Below are 17,841 nucleotides of genomic sequence, written 5' to 3'. Positions count from 1 at the left end.
CAATAATTGGGTATCATACTTCGTACCAGGTTTCGAATTTTTTGTACGTTCTGAGTAGCAAGATGGCAGTGTGCAGGACTCAGGCACAGAGTGACCTGCGTCCGAAGTTTTGAGACGGCCGGTTTTGATTACATGTATGTACATATATATATATATATATGTATATATATATATATATATATATATATATATATATATATATATATATTTATATATTACTCCTCGTCTACTTCTTTCACCTTCAATCTTATATATATATATATATATATATATATATATATATATATATATATATATATATATATATAAATATATATATATATATACAGTCAAACCATGCTTAACGAGCGCCTCACATAACAAGTGATTTGCATATCGAGCAAAAAAAAAAAAAAAAATCGCTTAACGAGCGACGATTCGTGATTCGTGTGCCCGAAGCGAAGGCTCCTTTCTACCTAGTTAGCCATGAGTCACGAGGAGCGTCTCCTTGTGACTCGTGGCTAGCTCGTTCCCGTCTGCTTCTCGGCCAGTGTTGCCACTGCTTGAAGTTTTCTACTAAATCTTGATTTTTTTTTTTTAATCCTGTAAATGTTGTAGTTTTCAATTAACTCAGGTGATAACTGCATAAAAATATCCAGTATTACACTCGCAGCAAATTAAATTATAAAACCATGATTATCTATTATTTTGGAATATTTTAACACACTTTTTTTCAAGGGCATTTTCGTAGTTAATGGGACATTTTCGAGTTATGCTTTTCATTTTCTAGCCAATTAGTAACCATTAAGGATGAAACGCACAAGAGGCTGTTTAGCCGCTCAACCGCTGCGGCTGTTTAGCCGTTTTTATAGAACACACTACTTTTAATGGAATTGCGCGCATTGGCGGTTAAGTAACTAATGCGCGCAATTCCATTAAAAGTAGTGTGTTCTATAAAAACGGCTAAATAGCCGCAGCGGTTGAGCGGCTAAACAGCCTCTCGTGCGTCCGTAGCCTTAACTCTTTCTGCCAATCAATGTTTATCCTGCGGGTCTGCGACTCACGCCTTTAGTTTGAACTCGGTGGCTATAATGCTAGGTTATGCATGTACAGGTTTGGTTTAGTTGGGTAGATTAGAATTACCCACTCATCTTTTACTTCCCCATCCAAAACCCCCGATTCTCAGCTCCCAGACTCTCGCTCCCAAAATTGTGAAGGGGGACGGGGTGGCATCTCTCGAAAACGAGACATTTCTAACAGAAATTTCATAGAACTAAAAAGTCGTAGAATCGTCCATAGTGGTATAAAATCCCATTTATATTTCGATTTTTTTTTTTATATTTTACTGGTATAATTTAAGGGGGGATGCATAACTCGAAAACGCGAGTCATAGTAGAGAAGTGTCTTAGAATTGTCCAAAACAGTAGAAAACATGCTTTTGTAATAAAAAAAAATTATGCGGGTGCAATTCTGAGTATTTCCAACCATACTGTAATTATTGCATTGTGGTAACAAAGTGGAACATGAAACGCAATTGGAAACTAAACAAATGTTAACGTGGTGGTTGATAGTGATGAAATAATGTGTCACAGATCAGTTTGTTATATACGTTCAGTATGAAAGCTAGTGATGGGAGCTGGACACGTATCATACGTATAGGGAGCTGTGGATTTCGTCAGGGGAGGAGGTAACAGCCCCAGCAGAACAACAACCTTCAAGTACAATAAAGGAGATGCTTAAAGCACGGGAAACTGTTTCATCGTACATTGAGATGTATCACCCTAATAAAGCAGTGGGTATGCGCGCTACAAATTTATTAAATAATAATATTGTGTTACATTTTCGCCAAACTTTGAAGCGTAGACAAAAAAATGTCTCTGGATAGTTTTCAAGTGAAAAGGGATTCTAAAGTGTCAGTTGTGCCAATGTTTTTAAAAGATTTAAATCTAGTGAATCAGTCGAAACTATTATTAGCAGCGAGTGAAGAGGAATCTCCCTTTGTGAAAGATTTTCCTCCACCTCCATAATCCTCCCCCAATTCTCCGTCTCCCTTGCTCCGGGAGCTACCTTCTTTTTTCGCAAATTGTAATAGTATTTATAATTATTACTTCATTTTTTCTAATTATTTATATTTTCTCAGATTCATTTACTGTACATTAAAATATTTCAATTTTATGCATGTATCATTTTGGTCATTCTGTGTACTGATTCTAGTGAACTTATTTCCATTCTATCGGAGACCAAAATAATACGTATAGTCAAGGATGGGTCTAACTAACGCCAGATAGTTTGATAATTACCTCTACACTTTTATTCGTAACCGTTCTAGCAATGAAACCTAATGTTCTGTTAGCTCTGTTCCTGGTGCTAATACACTGTTTCCTGGATTCAAGGTCAGGACTCGCTAGCATTCCCAAGTCTCTCTCGTACATAGTTTTCTCTAAAAATGTGTTATCTAAGCCATACGTGCCTTCTGGGTTGTGTAAACCTACATTTAACACACTGCACTTTGAGATATTGATGTCTATTTACCATTTCACCGACCATATGAACAATTTAAGATCTTCCTGCAGTATCCCGACCTCTTCTAGTGTCGTCCACAAACTTACTAACATCACTAACAATTTCATTTTCCAATTTGTTTATATACGTAATGAACAATAAGGGACCCAAAACCGAGCCCTAGGGAACTCCACTAGTAACACTCCCTCACTTGGATTTTACACCGTTAATGGTGACCAGCTGTTTTCTGTCACTGATCTATGCTCTAATCCACTCAAACAATTTTCCTCCTATGCCATGGGCTTTGACTTTATTTAGTAGTCTCTGGTGGGGCACCTTGTCGAACGCTTTGCTAAAGTCAAGGTAAATAACATCGTAACTATCATTGTTATCTGACGCCTTGTAGACATTAGTGTAAAAAGATAGAAGATTAGTTACACATGACTTACCCTTGGTGAACCCATGCTGTGAGTCACGAATCAAATTATGTCTCTCGATGTGATCTCTGATTCTATTAGCTATTATTGATTCTAGCATTTTACCTATAACCGACGTCAAACTGATTGGCCTGTAGTTGTGCATAGACGATTTATCACCCTTTTTGAAAACAGGAACAACGTTTGCCTGCCCCCAAGAAATAGGCACGAATCCAGTGTCTACCGACTTACTAAATATTTCCGTTAACTGGTCGCAGATTTCAAATTTACACTCTTTAAGCACTCTCGGAAAAATTTCGTCTGGACCCGGGGATTTTGTAGCTTTAAGTCTATCAATCTGTTTGACTACTTCTTCCTTACTAATGCTGATGTTAGTCTACTTCCCTCATCCCCACTGAAGATCGGGTTGCAGTCAGGTACCATATCTAACCTCTCTTTTGTAAATACCGTGAAAACAATTACTTATCAAACGCTTCGCTCATTTTTTCATCCGAATCTTCGTCGTTTTTAACTGGGCCTATCCTTTCCTTATATTTTGTTCTGCAGAGATTAAAGAAGACTTTTGAATTGGATCTCACTTGTCTGGCAATCTTGATTTCGTAGTTACGTTTCGCTGTGTCCGTGTTCTTTTTATCCAGTCTAGCCATATAGTTTTATTTAGATCTAAGGTGCATTTCCCAGATTTTACTCTGACGTAAAGCCCTCTTTTTATTCCTTTCTTATTTTTCATCCTATCCGTCATCCATTTGGGAGTATTAGTATTATTTCTTATCGCCTTGAACGGAATAAATTTATTCTGGGCACACAAAATCATAACGGTTAGATTACATTTCATCTAGACCGCTGACCTTGCTACTGACCTCAGGCTTGTATGTGACCTGACCAGAAGGCTGCATATTTTCTTCCGTGATCTGACTTTATGCTAGACCCTTGACTACGCTAATGACGCTGACCGCACGCCTAACCTCACTATATCTTTCATCTAGACAACTGACCCTGTTATTGTCCTCCGGGCTGGCCTTGCATGTGACCAGTTGTCTTAAAAAATTCCTCAGCTTTTCAAAACTGGGTCTCCTGAAATCAGATACTAGAATTCGTATTATTCAATTGTTCCCATATAATGTTAAATTTTACTTCCTGATGATCTCTTGATCGTTAGCTTCTCATTTTTAGTTAACCACACTGATATTTCACAGGTCACGACATGGCTCCAGCCAGAGTTCTACAACTCCACGTCCTCCTCCACCTCCTTCTCCTCCTCCTGCCACCTACAGCAGGAGTGATTGAGACCAGCGACCGTCGACCACGGAGCCTTCTCGATGGAGTGCGACACCGGAGCAAGAATAACGGCCCCGTGATTCCCGGGCCCCTGGGGCGGCAACCTATTCCACCCTCGCCACCCGCGGGTAACCTTTTCCTTCCATCCAACATGAGAGGGATTCCTTTGATATTTTGTTCATTAGATTCGAGTCCTTTGTCGGCAGCTATGTTGGGTATGCTGAAGAAATTGGATTAGGCAACTTAATCAGTTTTCAGTGTCCAGGGCCTGGACCCACAAAACTCGAATCTCTTTCTAGTAGGCTTTTATAGCAACCATATAGATACTGTATAACTTGGCTCCAATGACTTATGAAATGTTCATGTGGCAAATAATAGGAACCAAATGAGTTACGATGATAACACATGGCGGCCACAGACCTTTCGGTTCGTAGCGAGGTTGAAAAAAAAAAATGCCAAAGTGTTTATTCGGGTGAATTTTAAGATTCCTAACTGTATCACATCCAATAGCCTCAGCTGAAAATATGCATAATTCATTGGCGATGATGTTGGCATTTTTTTTTTTTTTCTACTTCTAAGATAAAGCTCCATTCTGACAGTTTGAAGCCGTTATTTCTCACCTGGTAAGTATCTAGTGTGAAATTATCTTAAGATTTTATGTTATCGGTTGATTCTAAAAATGTGAAGGTTTGCAATGAATTTAACCTTTTTTTTTTTTTTTTTTTTTTTTTTTTTTTTTTTTTTTTTTTTAATATAAACCCGTAGGGTCTATATGGGACGCTCCTACGGACCAGAGCCACACATCATTTTTGTCTGTGGTAGAGGAAAGCTCTATTCACAGAGAAATTATGCTACTTTATTATACTGTGACTGTGCCTCCGTTATGCTGCCCCCACCCCCACTCTTGTTCCTGTCCTGTACTATTTCTCTGAATATTCATTTTCTCATTTCGCCTAACCCTGTGATGGGAGATAGGAATACTGCCACCAGGTCTTCCCACTTGAGTCGTATCAGGCAACAAAAACGCGACGAGGGGATAGGACTAGGCACCCATCTCCCTGTAGCCCCAAAGAGGCCATCTCAAAAAAAAAAAAAAAAAAAAAGTATAGGCACAAGAGTGTCTGGGAGTTTTCCAACCAGTACCCCCAAGGTTTGGGTTTTTAATGTGCGTGGATGTGGTACAGATGACAGTAAAAGGGAAGAGTTAGGCAGTATGTTTGTGAGAAGAAAGATGGATGTGTTGGCTTTGAGTGAATTTAAGTTAAAAGGGATGGGAGAGTGTGAGTTTGGGAATGTAGTTGGGAGGATCTCGGGTGAAGAGAGGACGAGGGAGAGAAAGGGTGGCTATACATTAGTAAATGAAGAGATAGGTAAGCGTGTAGTGGAGTGGAAGGAGGTTTCTTAAAGATTAATGTGGATGAAGGTAAAACTGGGAAGGGAGATGTGGGTTTTGTAAGTGTATATGGGCCTGGTAGTGAGAAGAATGTAGGGGACAGAGAGGCTTTTTGGATAGATTGAAATGAGTGCATTGAGGATTTAGGGAGAAATGTCAATGTAGTGGTATTGGGAGACCTTAATGCTAGGGTAGTAAATGAACCTATAGATGCAGTGGTTGTAAATATGGAGTTCCGGGAAAAAATCGTAGTAGAGAGTTGATGGTGATGTGTCTGGAAAGATAGTTGATCATAGCAAATACAGTATTTAGGAAGAAAGTCAAGTTAAGTACATATGGGAGAAGGTGGTGGATGGAAGGGTGGTAGAGCGTTAATGGAGTATATAGTGGTAACCAGGAATATAGTAGGAAGAGTTATGGATGTACATGTTCTAAGGAGAGTGGGGGAATATTAGATAAATTTTTAGTGGGAGGTAAGTTGAGAGTGGAGGACAGATGGAAAAAGAGGAAAAAGACAGATGGTAGGGAGGTGATTAAAGTGAACTGCTTAAATGAGAAAGAAAAGGAGGAGTACAAGAAAAATCTGGGAGAGGAGTGGGAGTGAAGGATAGAGTGGAACAAGGAGTGGAGGAGAAATGAGGACGGTTCAAGGAGGGAGTTACAAGGTATGCAAAGATAATGTGTGGAACAAGGAGGATGGGAGAAAATAGAAGGAAGGGTAGTGAGTGGTGGGATGATGAAGCAAGGAAGTTTGTAGAAGAGAAGATGCAAGCCTTCACAGATTGGTTTCGAAATAGGACGAGAGAATCATATGAGAGGTACAAAGAAAAGAGAAAAGAAGTAAAACATAAGATAAAGGAGGCAAAGAGGAGGGCAGATATGAAGTGGGGCAAGAGTATGACAGAAATTTTCGAAAGTAATAAAAAGATGTTTAGGAAAGAAATTAAGAGAGGAAGAGGAGGCGAATCAAGTAGAGAAGAAAAGGTAAAAGGTGCAGATGGAGATATGATAATGAAAGAGAGGGCAGTAAGAGGAACATGGGCAGAATATTTTAGGGAGTTGCTAAATGTGAAGGAGGATAGGGAGGGAAAGGTAGTTGAAGTGGGAAGTGCTAAGAAAATGACAGTGATGAGGGAGGAAAATGAAGGAGAAATAAGGAAAGAAGAGGTGAAGGCAGTTGTTAAGATGATGAGAGCAGTTAAGGCACCTGGGTTGGATGGTTGTCATGCAGAATGTCAAAAAAAGGAGGTATAGTGATGGTGAACTGGCTGGTGAGATTATTCAATGTTTGTTTAAGAGAGGGTAGAGTGCCGGAGTACTGGAGGAGTGCCTGTATAGTTCCACTTTACAAGGGAAAAGGAGACAAGTGTGAGTGTAGTAGTTTCAGAGGGATCACTTTGTTAAGTGTAGTTGGGAAGGCTTATGGGAGGGTTTTGATTGAGAGGATTAGGAGAGGAAAAGAGGGAATAATTGGTGAGGAACAGTGTGGTCTTAAGACAGGCAGGGGTTGCGTGGATCAGGTTTTTGCGGTAAAACAGATATATGAGAGAGGTTTAGAAGGTAAGGATGTTTTTTTGGGCTTTATGGATATTTTATGACAGGGTAGACAGGAAGGCTCTGTTGGGAGGTTTTACAGATATATAGGATAGGAGGAAAGCTTTTAAGAGCAGTCAAGAGTTTTTACGAAAGTGATAGAGCTTGTGTTGCAATCAGAAATGGAAAAAATGGTTTGAGATAAAAGTGGGACTTTGTCAGGGATGTGTTATGTCGCCTTGGCTGTTCAATTTTACAAAGGATTACAAAGGCGGAACATGTCGACAGGAGACCTTTTGGTCCATATCTAGGCTGGATGCGAAAAAAATACAATAATGTCAAATAAATGAATAAATAAATAAATAAATGAATAAATGGAAACTATAATAATGTACATAATGATAAATAAGATACATAAATAAATGCATAGGTATAGTTAAATAATAAAAAACAGAAAAATTATAACAAAAGAAATAAACAAATGTCAAATAAATTATAGTCATTACAGCATCTTGCTTAGGTGCTTATCTAAATGATTCTTAAAGCTTCGAACTGAACTATATTGCACTGCCTCTGCAGGAAATTGATTTCATTCATTAACTACACGGTAGGCGAAGTTGTTTCTATCCACTTCCAAATTAAATCTATTTCCTGACAGTTTGAAACCACTGTTTCTTGTCGGATTCTCATTCAATGTGAAAATTTTGTCACTTTTGATGTTGTCAATTCCCTTTAGAATCTTAAAGACCTGTATCAACTCACCTCTGAGTCTACGCTCTTTGAGGGAAAACAGATTTATATGTTTTAGTCGATTTTCGTGTGATTTATTTTTTATATTTGGAAACAGTTTTGTGGCTGGCCGTTGTACTTTTTCCAATCTGTCAATGTCTTTAATGAGATCTGGTGACCATATGGAAACAGCATATTCCAAATGTGGACGAACTATTTATATAGCTTGTTAATGAGTGATGGACTTTTGAAGTCAAAAGATCGCGCAATCAGTCCTAGAATCTTATTTGCTTTCTCAGAGTATGAAATACACTGCTTAGATGATTTGAGATCGTTACTGATAATTACGCCGAGATCCTTTCCACTGTCCACTTTTGTTAACGAATTTCCAAATAACTTGTAATCGCACTTACTGTTATTTTTACCAATGTGCATTACCTTGCATTTACTTGTGTTAAATTTCATTAGCCACTTTTCAGACCATTGCTGTAATTTATCTAAATCTTCTTGAATATCTAATTGGTTTAAGTGATCATTTGCCAGTGCGCAGTTTTGTATCATCAGCAAATTTGGAAACAGTAGATTTTAGTCCGTGGTCTATATCATTTATATATACTATGAATAGAAATTGCCCAAGAACGGAACCTTGAGGAACTGCACTCGTAACATTTTTCCATCTAGAAGTTTTTCCATTCAAAACAACTCTCTGTTTTCGATCATTCAACCAATTACTATTTCAACTTAATAGGCTACCACTTAATCCGTGTGAAGCTAATCTAATAAGTAGTCTTTGGTGGGGGACGGTATCAAAAGCTTTTGCAAAGTCTAGATATATTAAATCTATATTGTTTCTTTTGTCATAATTCGAGATAATTGTGTTGTAGAATTCGAGTAAGTCAGCCACGCAAGAACTTTTCCGTCTGAATCCATGCTGGCTATCATTATCAAACAGTTACTTTCTAAATGATGCTCGATAGGCCTGTAGTTATTTGGTTTCTTTTTGTCACATTTTTTGAATATGGGAGTAACGTCAGCTAGCTTCCATTCTCTTGGGACATCTCTGGATATGATGGACTTCTTGATAATAATTTCTAATGGAACAACACTCTCATTTTTCATTTCCTTTAAGATTCTTGGATGACAACCGCCAGGCCCTGGTGTTTCATTAACTTTTAATTTCTCTATACACCTTTTAATTTTTTCTTTTGTTATATTTACCGTAGTAAATTTACCCTAGACTTTTCTCAAGTTTCAGTTTGGAGTTCACTTTGAGGTGTTTCGTTTACGAATACTGAGCTAAAATAATTGTTTAAAATATCACACATTCCTTCATTTGAATATTCAAGTTGACCGTCAGCATATAATAGAGGACCAATGTGATTCCAAATAACCTTTTTATCTCTAATGTAACTATAGTATTCTTTGGAATTCTCTTTAGATTTATCAGCGATATTAATTTCATATTGTCGTTTTCCTTTTTTTATTGTCTTTTTTAAATCTCTCTGTATTAATACATAACACTGATAGTCATTAGATGCACCCGAGCACTTGTATTTCTTATAACCCTGTCTCTTTTTAGCAATACTTTTTTTTAGTTTCTTTGTCAAGCCATTTTGGGCGAGCCTGATTTGGGGTGGTACAAGAGGTAAATGCAAAGGTAGTGGGTCAGGGATTGGAGATGGTTAAAGAAAATGGAGAAGAGTGGGAGATAATCCAGTTGTTGTTTGTTGAGGACACTACGGTTGTAGCAGGATCAGAAGAGGGATTGGGGAAGCTAGTGATAGAGTTTGGGAGGTGTGTGCGAAAGAAGGATATTGAAGATAAATGTGGGTAAAAGTAATGTGATGAGATGTACAAGGGGAGAAAGTGTCAGCAGACTGGAAGTGAGTATTCAGGGAAAGAGACTGGAGGAAATGGATAGTTTTAGATACTTGGGAGCAAATGTGGCGGGAAATGGAGAAGTGGAATTGGAGGTAGACTGTAGGAGATTGTATGAAGGAGTGATTGTGCCGACAGCACTGTATGGGACAGAAACATGGAACATAAGAGAGGAAGAGAGGAGTTTGAATGTGTTTAAGATGAGGTGCCTGAGAAGTATGATAGGGGTTACTAGGCTGGATAGAGTGAGAAATGAGGAGGTGAGGAGAAGAACGGTGGTGGAGAGGGAGTTGGGAGATAGGGTTGATGAAAGAGTATGGGGCGGTTTGGACACATGGAAAGAATGAGTGAAGAAAGATTAGTAAAAGAGGTGTGGAAGACAGAGGGAGAAGGAGTGAACATGAGGGGTCGACCAAGGATTAGATGGATGGTTGGATGGATGGGGTAAAAGGGGCATTGGTAAAGATGGGAATGTTGAGGAAGGACGAAAGAAGACAGAAGATAGGGGAGAATGGTTGTGTATGGATAATGCTGTGATGCATGATGGAGAGTGGGTGGGGATGGGAGGTGAGGGAGTAGTATGAAAAATAAATTTACGCAGCCCGAAGGGATTTTTCCCCGTCTTCTCAATTTCTGCATGAGGGAGCGGAGAGGGGGGTCGCCGATTTAATGAAACGGTCTTGCTGTGGATGTGCTTTTGTGCCTTTGTTTTTTGGCTACCTCCCTTGTAAGGGAGAAAAAGACTTTGGTATAGGTATGTATGTATGTATGTATGTATGTATGTATGTATGTATGTATGTATGTATGTATTATTATTATTATTATTATTATTATTATTATTATTATTATTATTATTATTATTATTATTATTATTATTATTATTATTATTATTATTATTATTATTATTATTATTATTATTATTTATTTATTTATTTATTTTAGAAAGAGAGAATAACTTTAATTTTTAAATATATTTTCGTACAATTTGCTTCTTATAGTTGATGTGAACTCTATGGCTCGGACCTTTTCAATCTAAAAATACTTTTAACGAGATTTGGGGAATACGGATGCATTATATTCCAAGTCGCCAGTAATCTGTATAATTAGTTGATGATATTTGTTCTCTCTGCCAATTCCAGTATCCTATTTGTTTTCTCTGAGACAGAAATTTAATGCTGATTAGAATTACTGTAGGAGTGATTTTTCTAAAAAGAAATTCGAGTAGTCGGGTGTTAACACTGTATGGTAAATATTGAACTCGTATCTAGGCCCAATAAGAGACGTAACAGTATGTATGTATGCATGTACGTATATGTATATATGCATGTATGTATCTAAGTATACTATACGCTTATCTGAACAAGTTTTACATGAATAGAATTGTACTACAGTCATTGGGTCTGTTCTCAACTCTTTAGTGGTCTAAAATCTGACCTGTGTTTAGTATTAACCCTCTGATGCTAGCATAAATCTCCTCTAGAACACGCACCTACACTCACCACTCCAATAAACATAAACAAAATCATGAAAATGAAACCTATTCTCCTGTTCCAGTCTGTATACAAAATGTACACCGCAAATACCTGGGAACATAAGAACTCTTAACACTTACAGACATAATCAGATGCAGTTTTGAATACTCTGAAGGCACGAGATAATCATCATAATTTTCAAACCTATCAAAACAATAAGAGATCCAACGCTGTCCAGACCGATAACACTGTTCTCCAAACATCTAAGATGAAGAAGAGAGCAGCATATTACGTTACCGATCCTTATATTCCACTCTCCTACACACATTGTTTTCGAGCCTACCTCTCCACAACACCACTATCAATTAGCCTCACAAACAACATAAAGGATGGATACAGCCACAAACCACCACAACGTAGAATACTCGTGACAACAGACATTAGCTAAGCATCTTACACCGTCCCAAGACTGACCTAATACGACATATCACTGCACAATAATATGTAACGAGGCTAACTACCTCTCAGGAAGACATACACATGTAGAATATGCACCAGTATTGTATGTCGATTGTGTAGTTATAGCAAATTACATTTATTTTGGAACTACAAATGTAATGCGTAATTGGAAGTGTCTACGTTCGTATATATGTGTAATTGTTCTCGAAGCTTCCATGAGAAGTCGTATATTATCATTCCTGTTTACTTATTCAATTATATTATCATTTCAGTTCTTGTAATGTGAAAGTGGAATGAATGTGTAATAGGATATCCTTTTAAATTTCTCTATAGTAACTTATCATTTTGAGTGTCCGTTGTTTTCTGTGTGAAAGGGAATAAATTAAACTAATTGAGTAAATGGTAACTAGGAAATTATGGCATGCCCAGTGAAGGGACACGCAGCAGTCTGAGTTAGTTGTTATCGTGAGAGTGGTATGTACTTAGTAACCCAATAAAGCAGTGATTGATTCCGAATCAGAGACTTCTTTATTGCCTCATCAATCAATGTTGAGTGTTATACCATTCAAAATAACACTGAACAGATGGTGGCTCAAACGGTGGGGTCTTACCTACGTGAAAAGTGAAGCCGGTTAGTTTCTTCCCCACCCACGGAAATCAGTACCTGTTTGAGTGTATGGACGATTTTTCCAGATTCTGCATCCTTGAACCTGTTCCGGACAAGACTGCTAAAACAATTGCACAGACCTTCATTGACAAGATTATTTGCCCCTTCACTCCCAAAATCCTTCTGTCTGACAATGGAACGGAATTCAACAATGAGATTCTTTCAAATATTTGCAAATCCTTTCAGATAACAAAATGTAATATCATTGCTTACCACCCCAGTTCAAATGGCCTTGTCGAACGCCAAAACAGAAAGATTCTCAATGTTCTCCGACACCTCGCTTCCGACCTTCATCTCTCCTGGGATCACCATGTCCCTATGATTCAGTCTTGCCTTAATAGTGCCATCAATAGGTCCATATCGGAGTCGCCTCACTTTGTCATCTTTGCTTCAGACAAGCGACTTCCATATGACCTCCTTACTTCAGATATAGGCCCTATTTACAACCTTGATGATTTTGTAAAGGTTTCACTTGCTAACTTCAGCACTCTCTTCAAGAGAATTACTCAGTCTCTTTCTCTCGCCAAAGACGAGATGGCCCGTTTTCATAATAAAAATGCGAGAGTCTACCATTGCAATAGGTGACATCGTGTATGCCCTGAACCATTCTCCCTCTTCCAAGCTTTCACCAAAATTCCTTGGTCCCTTCCGTGTCCTCGCCTTTGAACCTACTAACAAAGTCAAATTGAAACATCTACATTCCGATTCAGAGACCATTATGCACCTGGACAACCTTAAACTCTTCTCCCGAGGTGTAGACTGCGACACTGAACCTCCGACTCCCACTGACACAAATTTTCCTCCCCTCCTCCATTCACCTTCACCTGTGCCCCACCCGTATAATCTTCGCAGCCGTACAAATTCTTCTTGAACCTCCAACCGTCTAAGTGCCAAAGTGTTCTCTACTTACCTCCTTGCAAAACCTTTAGTTTAGTAAATTTCATACATACGTGTACCTTATGCTATGCCTTTATGTTCACAAATTATGTCTACCTCATTGTACTCATTGTTTTTATGTTCTCAATACCTTAACTTGCAATTTTGTATAAATCTAATCCCACTTCAATTTTATACATCGCTGGGGTCAGCGACAGATAGCTGGCCGAGCATTTATTGTATGTCGATTGTGTAGTTATAGCAAATTATATTCATTTAGGAACTACAAATGCAATGCGTAATTGGAAGTATGTATGTTCGTATGTATGTGTAATTGTTCTCGAAGCTTCCGTGAGAAGTCGTATATTATCATTTCCTGTTTACTTGTTCAATTATCATTCCAATTCTTGTAATGTGAAAGTGGAATGAATGTGAAATAGGATATCCTTGTAAATTATTCTATAATAACTTATTATTTTGAGTGTCCGTTGTTTTCCGTGTGAAAGGGAATAAATTAAACTAATTGAGTAAATGATAACTAGGAAATTATGGCATGCCCAGTGAAGGGACGCGCAGCAGTATGTGAGTTAGTTGTTATCGTGAGAGTGGTGTGTACGCAGTGACCCAATAAAGCAGTGATTGATTCCGATTCAGAGACTTCTTTATTGCCTCATCAATCAATGTTGAATGTCATACCATTCAAAATAACACTCAACACCAGTCACCACACGTTTTGGAAATATACAAGATGGAGTCTCAGACGGCAATGTTCTGGTTTCACCCACACTGTTCAACCTGTCAACATAATACCTGCTCTAGATGAAACCAATATACAAATCACACTCTATGCACAGACCATAGGCACCAGGTAGCTACTGAAGATATTCATACACAGACGAAAGCATGGCTAATAACTAACAGAACACACTAAGTCCACAGTTATCCTTGTCACATGCGACATTCATACCGTGTAAGTCAGGCATCGCAATAAACAACATCTGCACTCCACACACAAACACATACACGCACGCACATACATACACACACCATAGAAAAATACTTTGTGTCACATACAATATCGCAATGATATTTGCATTACACAACCGATATTACACAGAAATGTAGCCCAAGCCATTACGCCCGCTGCCAATTCCGTATGCCACACACGCGCGCACACACACACACACACACACACACACACACACACACACACACACACACACACACACACACACACACACACACACACACACACACCTCCTTGCCCAACAGAGCGGGGTACCAGTTTACAGTGGCGTGATGTTTTTCAGCCCTGGCCGGAGATCGAACTCAGACCACTGAGTTGGTATGCAAGCTCGACACCGCTACACCAGCAAGTTTTGTGTGTGTGTGTGTGTGTGTGTGTGTGTGTGTGTGTGTGTGTGTGTGTGTGTGTGTGTGTGTGTGTGTGTGTGTGTGTGTGTGTGTGTGTGTGTGTGTGTGTGTGTGTGTGTGTGTGTGTGTGTGTGTGTGTGTGCGTGTGTGTGTGTGTTATACTAAGTTGGGAGAGCTTAGCCACAGCCCCTCTTTTTTATTGGGGACTTGAAAGATTGATCTTTATTTGACATTGTCTATAATGACCAACTTTAATGAACTGTTTACTTTTACAGACGCCCTGAGTATTGCGGTCCCCTCGTCTGGAGACGGAGTGCTCAACCCTTGGCTCTACAAGTTTCCGCCCTGGCATGTCCCCCTCAACCCTGCACCGAATCACTTTAAGCCTATGATCTCCTCCTCTAGTGGCAAGGATTTACACAGTGGGAATCCCAACACATTTTCCGATCTGATGGACGGCGATGTGATTATCGATCTCTCACCGTTCGTCGAAGGAGGAATCAGGGGAATTGATGTACAGAATGTGAAAATACCTGCATCCTCGCCTTACAGGGACGAAGTCATCCAGACTATCCTGGAGAAAAACGGTGCGAGGTACCAAAAAACAAAGACCTCTGACCCAGGCCAAGTCAAATCACTTACCAACAAAGGCCTCACAGACATTGTCGGAGAAGGAGGTTCACTCAAAGCAGGAGAACCTGTCATTTCCTTTGTAATTAACGAGTTTCATGGAGATGGTAAGCCTAATACCAATCCCCCCCATGCTCAGGGAGGATCCCTAAGTTCACACAGCGGTGGTATGCATATCAAAGTCCACAGTAGCGGGCATCTAAGAGGTCGTAAGATCAATTCAGGAACAATCGGTGGTCGAGTGACTCATTCAGGAACCACTGTAGGTCCTAAAATTCACTCTGTTACCGTCAGCGGGCATGTCATCGAAACTGGGACCACATCAAGGTTTACAACAGGAGGACGTTCTGTGACCGCGACGATAGCTCCTCCTCATACCACCACCAATAAGCTAGACTCACCACCTTTCTTCACTCCGCCGCCGTCAAAGCTTCATGTTCTTCCTCCTCCAACTTCCCCAATCACGCCAACACTCGCTTTCGACGACGCAGCACTGAGACCCACAGTGGGAAACAGCCACAGAAACGAAGGGTCCTTTTTCACTACACTTTCATCTTTGTCCTCCGATGACCACCTGCAGAACGATATTGGTGACTTAGCAAGTTCAATTTCCCTCAAAGATCCATCTCAATTTTCCTCGGGTCATAAAAAGTTAATAAGGGGAAAGGATGGCTCTGTTTTCATAATTTCAGACCAAAAGCCAAATATGAAAAAGGAAGATATCGTGAGTTTCCTCAACAACCAGCCTTTCCAAAAGGGAACCTTTAAACCGAGTCCTGTTGATCATTACTTCACCAGGGCATATGGAGGAGATAACTCAGGAAATTCTTATTCTCCACGAGGAAGACAGATATCACAGGATGGATTTAGTTTCAAGTCGCCTTCAATTAGTGACAGCAAGAACGGTGGTAGTCCACACAAGGAAACACCATCGCAAGTCTTACGGGTACCGCAACAATTATCACCCACAAGGGGATCCTCACAAGGACACGTCTTCCGACAGGATTTTCAAAACCTCGTGAGAGCAAATCCTGAGATTAGTGGTATCCCAGTATACTGGGTTCCTTTTGTTCCTGGGGTATCTTTGCCGGTTCTCATGAAAAACAAGATTGAGTTAGATTTCCCATCTAAAAGTGACCGTTTCAGACCAAGGACGCAGAACAAAGTGTTTCCAAAGGGATACTTGCAATTCCTGAAGTCGAGTACATCAGCAGGTAGTTCTTCAGAAAGGCCGGCTGTTACATCACACGGTCAAATTCACCACTTTAATAGCTGGACAAGTTCAACCTCGCCACCGCTCAGTCCGAAAAGTCTCCAAAGTCAAAAGCCTCCCTTGTACCGAAGAAGAGAGCCGAGTGAACGAGGCAAGATCCACTTCATCGACAACCCTTTCAGACGCAGTGATGATAGTAGCGCATGGAGAAAACCCTCAGCGTCTGTCGTCCGACCTTCCATTCTGGCCCCTCCTTCAAACAGTAATAGGAGTCCTCGGGGACATCAGAACACAGGGAGACCGAACAACATTCAAGATATTATCGATGGAAGCTACGACACCTCGGAACTCCTCTACAGTAGACAGGAGCAGGGCCATGGAGCGCGACGAGAAACAGGGACGTCTCCAGGCCAGCTTGGACTCAGCCCAGCGGCCCATAGATTTGGTCAACAAAGGGAAGTTCACATCGGTAATCATAGCCGATGGGTTTGGCCAGATAAGCGATAATTTGAAAATGTCTGGAAGTTGGGTAGGATTATTATTGTGATTACATAAAGCGACAGCGGTGTATATGTATGAGTACCTAAAGGATTTATAGTATCTTTCAGGCATTGCCCTACAGTACATACGACATTACAGTGACCTAAAACAAATTAAAATAAATGAGAAAATATTTACTGGGTGACATGATATCATTAATTTCGAGAACAGTGAAGTGATTAATACAATGACGAGCTAATATGAAGGGAATGAACAAACGAAATGGATTTTCTTTTCGGCAAGGAGCTTATTCCCAATGACTGAATGAAAATAAATTCCAAAGGAAATTAAATAGTAACGGAAATTGGGTATGAACTCTTTCCGATCCTTTTGAGGATTATGAATTATTACCATGATACGTTCAAAATAGCAAGAAAATTCCCCTCTTTCCTATTCGAAATTATCTTATTTTCTAAAGGCTCTAGCATCCATTTTGAGCACCAAGTAGTGACACATAGTTCCAGTATGCAGGCAGTGAAAATGTAAAATAAATGAGACCATAATCACCCGATTAGATTTCCTCAATTCGTATCTATCTCGTAACCCTTCCATTGTGTCAAATGATTCATGTAAATACTGTATGTATTTTTATATTTATCAATAAAATGTGTGATAGACAACAGTCTTATATGTATCCATCATGCTATAAGACCTTCGTTAAATAAAACATATACCAACGCATGTACAGGGGGGGGGGGAGATGTAAAGAAAGCATAGTCTATCTAACTAGGGCTTTCCTATCTCCTCATTTACCTCCCTTGTCCTCTCCTCACTCCCGACACCCTCCCCACTACATTCCCAAACTCAAAACCACCTCTCCCTTTCAACTTAGTTTAACTTAATGCCAACGCATCCATCTTTCTTCTCACAAACATACTGCC

The 17,841-nt window shown here is 39.5% G+C and overlaps 1 protein-coding gene across 1 annotated transcript in view; it reads left to right on the top strand.

The window, feature by feature from the left end:
* The window catches only part of LOC143030636 (uncharacterized), a 120,172-nt gene extending 102,656 nt beyond the window's left edge, over window positions 1-17,516 (top strand). Inside the window, exons 2-3 of the mRNA XM_076193807.1 lie at window positions 4,115-4,324; window positions 14,853-17,516. Of these exons, the coding sequence (XP_076049922.1) occupies window positions 4,123-4,324; window positions 14,853-16,927 (2,277 nt within the window). The 5' untranslated portion in view covers window positions 4,115-4,122 and the 3' untranslated portion in view covers window positions 16,928-17,516. The remainder of the gene's footprint in view (window positions 1-4,114; window positions 4,325-14,852) is intronic.
* The last annotated feature ends 325 nt before the right edge of the window (window positions 17,517-17,841 follow it).

This window comes from Oratosquilla oratoria, chromosome 1 (assembly GCF_046742065.1).
Source record: "Oratosquilla oratoria isolate Oo_2021 chromosome 1, ASM4674206v1, whole genome shotgun sequence".
Classification (NCBI taxonomy): domain Eukaryota; kingdom Metazoa; phylum Arthropoda; class Malacostraca; order Stomatopoda; family Squillidae; genus Oratosquilla; species Oratosquilla oratoria.
Note: the sequence above shows the minus strand (reverse complement) of the source record. Positions and strands in the feature narration are given on the sequence as shown.